Source organism: Chenopodium quinoa, unplaced genomic scaffold (assembly GCF_001683475.1).
Source record: "Chenopodium quinoa cultivar QQ74 unplaced genomic scaffold, ASM168347v1, whole genome shotgun sequence".
Lineage (NCBI taxonomy): Eukaryota > Viridiplantae > Streptophyta > Magnoliopsida > Caryophyllales > Amaranthaceae > Chenopodium > Chenopodium quinoa.
Window position 1 is genome coordinate 2,838,024 of NW_018745461.1, and position 9,508 is coordinate 2,847,531.

The 9,508-nt window shown below is 34.5% G+C and overlaps 2 protein-coding genes across 2 annotated transcripts; one reads left to right on the plus strand and one right to left on the minus strand.

The window, feature by feature from the left end:
• The first annotated feature begins 241 nt into the window (after positions 1-241).
• On the plus strand, positions 242-4,645 carry LOC110714716 (F-box/kelch-repeat protein At3g23880-like). The gene is made up of 5 exons (XM_021893249.1): positions 242-383; positions 1,207-2,497; positions 2,734-2,838; positions 3,898-4,052; positions 4,427-4,645. The coding sequence occupies exons 2-5, from the start codon at positions 1,278-1,280 to the stop codon at positions 4,435-4,437; spliced, it is 1,491 nt and encodes a 496-aa protein (XP_021748941.1). The 5' UTR covers positions 242-383; positions 1,207-1,277; the 3' UTR covers positions 4,438-4,645.
• Positions 4,646-4,774: 129 nt separating this feature from the next.
• On the minus strand, positions 4,775-9,502 carry LOC110714717 (cytochrome P450 98A2-like). The gene is made up of 3 exons (XM_021893250.1): positions 9,251-9,502; positions 5,728-6,137; positions 4,775-5,633 (listed from the first exon to the last, which is right to left on the minus strand). The coding sequence occupies exons 1-3, from the start codon at positions 9,285-9,287 to the stop codon at positions 4,995-4,997; spliced, it is 1,086 nt and encodes a 361-aa protein (XP_021748942.1). The 5' UTR covers positions 9,288-9,502; the 3' UTR covers positions 4,775-4,994.
• Between the last annotated feature and the right edge of the window lie 6 nt (positions 9,503-9,508).

Below are 9,508 nucleotides of genomic sequence, written 5' to 3' on the forward strand. Positions count from 1 at the left end.
TTAAACCGATCTTATTCGCAAGTTATTCACAAACGTATGCGCTATCGATATCTTTACCACCCCTACTAAAATACCTCTTCTCAAACGAAGCCAAAAAAAAGAATCGTTATTTGTTTTTGTCTTTTAGTAAGACTCACACTCCTCGCCATTTCCATCTTTCTCCTTGTTATACAGTACTGCACTACACTGTACACCCACTTAATTGGGCTCCAAGGCAACCAAAACTACTGTAAGAAAAAAGAAAAAAAAAATTACTCTTTTAATATATAAGAAATCCATTTTTTCTTTGTTGTATTTTCATTTTTCTAATGCTAAAAAAATCTGCAGTTTTTCTCACTCATCAATGAAGAGCTTCAAAATCATTCCATAAAATCAAGCTGAAGGTATCTCTCTTAACCACTTTTCTCTCTCCAACCCAGATTTTGAAATGTTGCAGAAATTTTACTTTTATATAAAAAAAAAATTATGTTTCATAGAATTTTCCAGCTGTTTGATTTGTGTTTTTGCTCCTTCTATAATGTTAAGCTTAAAATATTTTTGTGCAAAATACTTGAGTTTGGAATTGTTAAAATTTTCTTATAGTTTGGATTTTGTATTGATGCTCTGTTTTTGGCTAAAATATGAACTTGCTTGTGTTAAACCTGCTTGATTGTTGTTCTTGACGGACTCAAATTATATTCTAAGTGACTTAACCCACATTTTTCCAGATTCTGTGTATTTGAAGGTTATAGCTCAAATTTAAGGTTTTTTTTTTTTTTAAAAAAAAAAAATCAGCTTCCCAGAATTTTCTTCCCTTTTTTTTTTTGATATTTTGTTTTGTTTATTATTTTTTACTATGCTCTTGTTGTTGTTGATAATTTCCTGTGAAAATTTTTGGTTTAAAAGATCTGTGTATTTTTATTTTTTTTTTCTTTTTCATGTTGCTGAATGTATACATTTAAGTATTCCTTTTCAACCATACCAGATCTTTATTTAAAAGTATTTTTTTAAAATTTATAACAGATTTCTTGTACATTGTGTTCTTACTATTAAATTTTGTGATTTTGATCTGGGTGTCCATTTTTTTAAGGTAAAAAATCTAAACAAATACCCTTGCAATTCATGTTTATGTGTGATTGTGTGCTGTATCAAAGTAGTTTAAATTATGTATGGTATAATCTTTGTATTAGTAACATTAAATACATGTTTCAAAACCATTGATTTCAGGATAACAGTATTACCTGATTTTGGAGGAAGTCTGAAACAATTGTTGGTCAATATATTGTTCTTTGTCAAAAATGTCTGATGAAAAAACCCTTAAAATCCCTCCAGAAATCTGGTTGACAATCTGGCAAAAACTGCCAGTGAAAACTATAGGCCAATGTCTGTGTGTGTGCAAACCCTGGAACACTCTCATTACTTCCTCTTCTTTTGTGGCTGCCCACACCGAGAATTCCTCTCAAGTGGAGGGTAATTCTCTTCTCTTGTATAGGCAATTCACAAATGCTCCCAAGAAAAATGAAGAGTACATGTTTATGCTCGATTCATCCCAAAAAGAATCAGACCTTGAGCCTTGCTACACCTTAACTTGCCCCTTTGTAATTGGAGAAGTTGGGAATTATTTCCGTGTGGTTGGTACTGTTAATGGTCTGATATGTCTCTCTGATGATCTGTTTGGGTACACCTACCTTACAATCCTTTGGAATCCCTTGCTTCGCAAATACATCAGACTTCCTGTGCCAAGAGTGAATTATGTTGTTAAAGGTGCCCACATATCTTCTTTTGGCTTTGGGTATGATACTAGGAAGGCTTCTCACAAGGTGGTGAGAATAAGCTACATGCGCGAAAAAAATGCCATGTATGATGTGACTCCTCCTACTGTTGAGCTGTATTCGGTTAAGGAAGGTAGATGGAGGTACGTGCCTGCTGACAGTCTGGTTAATATTTGCATATGTGACTACTGGTGGTCTCAATGTTTTCTCAATGGCGCTGTTCACTGGGTTGCTTGGGAGAGGGATGCTAGTAACCTTGCTTTCAGCAGAAACTGGTTTCTGATTTTTGATGTGGAAGAAGAGAAGTTCAAGAAGATGAAATTGCCTGATGCTCTTGCCAAAGTATGCACATTAGATCTGAGTGTTGCAGAGTATTGCTCTAAGTTGTCGGTTCTTCACTCTGTACTCAAAGGAGGCGCAGTAGGGAATGAAATGGAACGTTGTGAGATCTGGGTCAAGGGAGAATATACTGTGGGGAGCTCATGGAGCAAAGTGGTTAGTATTGACATCAATTCAAGTGCTGGTTTAGGCTGGGTCCAGTGCTTGAGGAAAAATGGGGATGTTTTGGGGTTTTCCAAGAAAGGAGAGCTAGTGTCCTATGATCCACTGATGGAAAGGACTAAGGGCCTTGGTGTTCGTGGGTGTTGGCGCTCCTGGTTCACCTGTTCATTTACGGAGAGTCTCATTTTGCTGGACAGAAAGAAAGGTGTAGGTACTTATGACAAGACTGGAGGGAAGAAGAAGAAGTAAGTTTAAAAATATATTTTTTAGACAGATTGCTATGCTTTTCCTAGTGTATTTTTTTCTGTGACAAGTTTACTATATAATTTTGTTGGGTCTAATGAGTGGCAGACCTGGCAGTGCATAATACGATCATTGATTCTTAACTCACAGAATCATAGGTCATTGTTGTCTGGTTGCTTTTAGCCTCAAGTTTGGAAAAATTTATGACATATCTGTTGCAATATTGTTTTGTCTATAGATTTAAAACGGTTTTCTCCAATGGCATGCTGGACATGGAAGAAATAGAGGTTGATGGAAGCAGTGTAGGTGAAAAAGACCAGTCTTCAGGACAATGTAACTCTGTGTAAGTCCTTAATTCCTTGCTGTTAGCAAAATCACTGGGGATTTTCACTCAGACTCTGATTTGTTTCATACAGTTTGCTTATACCTTATATCTCTACAATTTCCTTATGTCTCACTGTCTCAGTGTTTTTATATTATATGATTACTGAGCAAACTTATAGCTCTATTGCTTCTATTTGACCCCTAAAACAATCTTGTAACACAAAATCATTTTGCTTTTGTTCTGCATAATATTTATCATTGTCCAATTTATGACTAAGCTTATCTTTTTTATTTCAAAATGTCTTTTTTGGGTCCACAATGTCACCACCTTCAAGTGAGACTGAAGATCTGATTATCTCTTAGGGGTTGGTTTAACTTTCCAACTATGTTTAAATGGCTGTAAAGGTTATATAAATTTTAAGGCTACCCAGATTCACTTTGTAGTTGACAGTGAAATGGAGTGTCTTGATTGGATTCAACTAATTTTTCTGGCTACCAATCCCAAACCGAATACTGTCTCTGCTTGATAGCATCAAACAGATACAATGAAATACTTAAATACATAAATTAAGTTAATGTATAATAATCATATCATTCATATGTATAATAATCATATCATTCATCTATACATCATCATTCATTCATCTATACATCATCAGTTAATGTATAATAATCATATCATTCATATGTATATGCATTCTTACATGTTCAATCATATCATTTAGGTTTTCTGGTTGGTCCAATGACTTGTGAACTCATAGACCCAAGTCTTATTGGCTTTACATAGTGACACATAGTACTCATTTGTAATACACAATAAGGCTTTCTGTGCTGCATCTTCAGATCTCACAAAGAGTATTTGCTCCAGCGAAATAAGGTTAAACAACATCATACTGATCAATTTTAACAATGATAATATCAGGTTTTTAGTGCCAGTAGTTTAGTCAAATTACATGCAAAACCTCCTATCTGTATGTCTGCTTCTTGTAGCTTCAATAATAGTGAGAAGTATCTGAATTAATCGTGATTTGTAATGATGCTGTTGAGAAACTATGATCATTTTTCGTCACTTTTGCAGTTATCATCAGGGAAAGTTCGTATTACTGGAGCAGCTGAGTAAATTTGATGGAACTAGCATTACAAGAGATCCCTCGGAGTATATGTCTATGGCTGGTTTTGAATTTTCTGAGTTCATGTCAATGGCTGAGTCCGTGGCTTGGTCTATGTCCATCGGTATAGTTTCATATCCTCATCTGTGATGGTTAACAGTTATATGAACTTGATCTTTATTTTTTTTGAGTGATGTTATGTGGGAGGGGTGTACTATACCCCTTTTATACTAAGTTCATGAGGATCCTTTAGATGTAATCATGTGTCAAGCGATATTCACTCACTGGCCTTCTCAGGTACCGGTCTACTCCTTTCCTAGAACCAGGAACGATATCTGCTCTATTAGACAGGCCAAACTCAGAAAACCATTCCATGAATTTTTTTGACATGTATTTGATAATATTTTTCATTCGTGAATTTAAACGTCAATGCATGTTTCAACACATGCTATGTTGTTGCTCATTAATCTTTTCATGTGTGATTCCAATATTATGCAGGTCATGGCTGAAGCTCCTCAGATTCAAGCCTTCAATCTGCAGCTGCAAATTTGTTCTTTGGCTGTCATTTTCGAAATGCTAACACTATGTTTGCACTCTAGTTAAGCTTAAGGAGAAACAATTATAAACTTCTAGCTTTTTTGGAACATGGATTTGGAAACTGTGGTTCTTTCAAGTTTAAGTTGCCTGTAATTAACTATAATCCGACTTTTGTGTACTGTGTCCTTCCTTATGAAAGGTTACTGTTTTACGCGCTAATTACTCAAGCCTGAGCAGCAGAAATTGTTAATAGGTTTTGCAAGAAGTATGATAGTGATTAGAAATGTACGAAAAAGAGTATTTGTTCAGTAAGATTGAATCGTGGTGCAACCGTTGTATAAAATTTTTCCGGCTAAAGTGATGCACTAAACCACTTGGAAGTAAATCATAACAAGGTGAAACTCCTGTTTCTCTTGTACCCAGAAACTACACATGGTAAAAATACAAAAATATATAGTGACCTTGCATTATTTCTTTTCCTTACTTCTTTTAATAAACTCAGGTATGCAAACTACAAATGCTACGAAAATTACACATCCACTGGTACACGTTTATACAAGTGCTCTGCTGGTAACCTTGGCGAAAATATAGCTTGTAGAGGGGTGCTCATGTAGGTGACAATTCCGGGGGCTTCCTTCATTTCAATCTCCTCATCATTTGGTGGTTTCCAATCGAAATGATGCAAGAGATGACCCAACATTGATGTGACCAAATTTATGCCTAGTTGTGTTCCCGGGCAGATACGTCTACCTGCACCAAAGGGAAGTAACCGGAAATCATGACCCTTCATGTCGATATCCTCTTCAAAGAACCGTTCTGGCCTGAACTCTTGAGGATCGCGCCAAGCATTGGGGTCACGGCCCAAACCCCAAACATTTACGTAGACAATCGAGCCCTTAGGAACATCATATCCACCAATCTTGACATGAGCTTTGGCCTTGTGGGGCAACATAAGAGGGGTTGGAGGATGAAGCCTTAGGGACTCCTTGGCTAGAGCTTGTAAGTAGGGAAGGTTCGAGAAATCTTCTTCAGTCATGATTCGATCCTGCCCAATAACCCGGTCTAGCTCTTCTTGAGCCTTCTTTTGTACTCTTGGGTTCTTTATTAGCTCGGCTAAAGCCCACTCAACCGAGATTGAAACTGTGTCCATTCCAGCAATGACCATGTCCTGCACCAAATCAAAAGAATGGACATCTTAGCTACTATAACATATAAACTTAGAAATTGAATTTTATAAATGTTATCAAAGAATGCATACGTACCCAAAGAAGCCCAATCACGGTGTCTTCACTAAGATCATACTCATCCTTTAGGCCAAGCAAGGCATCAACAAAATGTTGCTTTACACCACCAATGTTTTGAGACTTGGCTTTAGCATGCTCCTCCATGATTTCTCGAGTGAATCGATCCAACCGAGTATTGTGCACAGCAGCCTCACCCTTTTCTTTGTCGAGAGGCACCAACAACCATCTTAGCCACGGTAGGTGCTCGGCCAAGAAGCTTGTCTTGCTACTTTTAAACCCACTAGATAATATACCCTTGAATTCCTTTCCTAAGGGATCCAATTCTCCCTTATCATTTATAAACCTCTTCCCAAAAGTTAGCCTTGTGATGTTGTTAAATGACACTGTCCCTATGTATCGCCTTACTTTAAGGGGCTTTCCTTTGTTTTCTGCACGAACAAAAAAATAAAAAAACATGTTTTTAGTATCAAAGTTTACCATAATTTCTAGATCAAATTTTGTTCAACTATAATCAAACTTCATGTAATGAACGTACGTGAAAGTTGCAATTGATATGGTGTGTAAGTTAACATTCACGACGTTTTAGTGGTAGTAAACCAAACAAGGCCAACACCGGGTGTTGATTGGTAAAACTCGTGCACAAATATGAAAATCGTGTCAAATTTTTCTTTAATATTCGACGATTATTTTCAAATGGAGTATATGTATGTCTTTTAGCTAGGGAATAGTCATGAGGTTTAGGTGATATGTTGGTAATCAAGCAATTGTTTTATAGTCAAATTGAATGGTTTTGTTCAATTAGCTAAAATCAAAATCAAATGAGACTAAAAAAGATAGTTCACCTAACTTAATTATTCCTTCCAAGGAAAAATAAAGCAAGGTATACTAATCTTTGATCTACTCCAACCCAAAAGTCGGCTTATATGGCTCAATATGCTTGACTTTAGCCAGTGTGTCTAGTCTAGTAAAAAACGGGCCGAGTCAAGCGAACCAAAGTTTAGATATGCGTACGTATCAAACTAAGTGGTTCAAACCACACTTGACAATCACATAGTTAAAGAATACTTTGTACATTATATTATGAAACGGAGGAAGCAGAAACTAGCTAGCATAACAATTATTAAAGCGAAAACAGTACTCTTAACGTTGTCCAATGGCTATTGGTATATAAAGAAGACGTTAAGTATTTGATTTTCTAATCAAGAAGATGACACTTGAAAAGGTGTTTGCCCACTAGCTTTCACATGCCCAAATCATCATTGTGACTTGTGAGATTTGTGAAAAAATATTAAGTTTGTACCACAAAATTAAAACAGTTAAGATGAGATTAATAATTTGTACATTGCACATGGACATGGCTCATAATTATCACTATAATTATTGAAAATTGTACGCTTAACGTGCTATACCATCCTATATTAATTGTATAAGTACGTAGTTCAAAAGTTTGACCCTATACATTGCATATTTAAGCACATTTATAATATTTTCAATTATAGTCTCTGTGATCAACTACTCGCAACTTAATTAAAATCGATTTGATCTAGGTTAAAGTCAAATTAGTATGTTATATATCTCGAGTAAAGTTGTACGGTCAATTTAAGTCTAGGTCAATTTTGAGTTATGTTATCTTGGATAAAGCTATACGACTCAGTATATCAAATTTCTCAATGTAGGTACTCCGTAATAAGGTGATGATGTGTTTGACATGTGAAACAGTGTATACCATTATTATCGAAGAATTATTGAGCTCTATATAATATTCCTACCACATATCCATACGCAGTACAAAAATTATTAAAAAAAATTTAAGATCATGCTAATTAATTAAATATTTAATTATTTACTAATCAACAAATTAGCTGACCCGCAAAGTACGTAGCTGGCATATGGAATACTTGTATTTAGTTGGTATATTTGCAAGTGTCCGGTTTGTCGGCGGGTCATGCTAGGACTAGTATAAGCCAAATACTCGTAGCTCAGCGCATCTTAGTCTTAGATCAGACGGACTTACAAAAAAACGTAATAAGACATAAATATAAGAGTCAATAATTGCATAAAAGAATTTGTCAAGTTTTAAGTATAATTTAATTTTAATACTATAACCTCATTCTTATAAATGACAATCAATGAGTAATTGTTGATATCATTTAATTATTTTGTAGCTCCTCTTACATGAAAGTTCATTATCAAAGTGGAAAATTTTGGTACATTTTCAGCCAATAATTCCTTTGCTCCACCTAGAAAATGATATAACTCCATAAAGGATGTGGTGTCACATGTTTGTGGTGGCATGTTATTTATATGGTGCCAAAAAAAAACTCATATTTATTTCCAATAGTTTATATTTTTACAAACAATCAATTATTAAATAATAAATAAATTGTCTAAAACCTCCTTCCCCACCACAATATTATGTCGCCATATGGACTTATGGTTTAATTCTAAAAATTCTATGCAAGTGAAAAAATAGAAAAAAATAATAATTACATCATAAGACTCAACGTACTCAAAAGATTAAGTAGTCCCTTCGTCCAATATTACTGATATTAATTCGTAATCACGCACGCTAATATCGTCATTAACAGTATATTAATCTAAATGTATAAGGTACTATTTTGCATTAATTTTTGATTGATCAATTTTCATACTCCTATGTTTTTTATTAGAATTAAAACTCTGAAAAGAAAATCTGACAAGAAAAGAAGCCAGGTCAGTCGCCCGCCAATTCTGATGTTGTGAATGAAATAAATTAAATGATCAAACACTTTGAAAACCTGACTTTTTTAATGGGCCTTCAATTTTGCCGGTTAGCTTAATTTAACAAATTGTTGGTGCCGCACATTCAAACAATTTCACAAGGATTCACAACCATTTTAAGCAACATTAAAAACTTGCAACTCCTTTTTCTCTAGCTATTACATGACTCTTGATTGGTAATACCCTCGTTCTTACTTTATCTACTTTTTCTATTCCGATATCACGTCAACATTGGATTTGCAACCCGTGTAAATTGGATGCATGATTATTTCCATAGAGGTTGCGTACAAAATACACTTCTTTTGTGTGTCTTTGTCATATCAAATTTAAGATATGCACTATAGATTAATTAAAAGCATCCTTCCAAAATGCTTGCACTTAAAAAAGAAAAAAAAATGCTAATTGTAGGATAAAACTTAATTATATTAAGCCATGGTCCCCATTTCTTCCAAAATGCTCACTTCTTTCACACAAATTATTTATCCCCCCATAAATTCAGATAAAAAATATTTAAATAGTTTCATCAAATTATTCTTTCTATTTTCCTAAAGCAAATAAAAGTATTTTACATCCATTAAAAAAATGCATATATACTTCAACCTACATAAAATTTCCCTAAAATCATTTAAATCACCACAAATATTTTCAGATAATGACCCGATTATATATATATTAATGGTTAAAGTTATGTTTTAACAGACGTTCTTAGAATAGAAACATCGCAACTAAAAAAACAGATAAAATATTCAAAATATAATTAAAAAAAAAAAAAAAGACATACCAGGTTTAGTGCAATCGTTGAAGAGAGATTCAATCATAGCAGTAACTTCATCTTCTCTAATGGGCCGAAGAGCCTCAAGTCTTTTCTGGGTAAAAAGCTCCAAAGTACAGGCCTTCCTAACCTTAACATAATGAGGCCCATAATCGGCCCAAATAAGATCTTTACCATCTTTACTAAATCTAGCAGATGATCTACTTCTATGTCTATCAGCCAATGTTTGATCATTTTCTTTCAATACTTGTTTTGCAAGTTCCGCAT

Excerpts from the sequence above, each read along its gene's own strand:
- LOC110714716 (XM_021893249.1), top strand. The coding sequence starts at position 1,278 with ATGTCTGATGAAAAAACCCTTAAAATCCCTCCAGAAATCTGGTTGACA. Across the intron at positions 2,498-2,733 it reads ACTGGAGGGAAGAAGAAGAA|ATTTAAAACGGTTTTCTCCA; the intron begins GTAAGTTTAAAA and ends TTTTGTCTATAG. Across the intron at positions 2,839-3,897 it reads TCAGGACAATGTAACTCTGT|TTATCATCAGGGAAAGTTCG; the intron begins GTAAGTCCTTAA and ends TCACTTTTGCAG.
- LOC110714717 (XM_021893250.1), bottom strand. The coding sequence starts at position 9,287 with ATGATTGAATCTCTCTTCAACGATTGCACTAAACCTG. Across the intron at positions 6,138-9,250 it reads CAACGATTGCACTAAACCTG|AAAACAAAGGAAAGCCCCTT; the intron begins GTATGTCTTTTT and ends TTGTTCGTGCAG. Across the intron at positions 5,634-5,727 it reads CCGTGATTGGGCTTCTTTGG|GACATGGTCATTGCTGGAAT; the intron begins GTACGTATGCAT and ends GATTTGGTGCAG.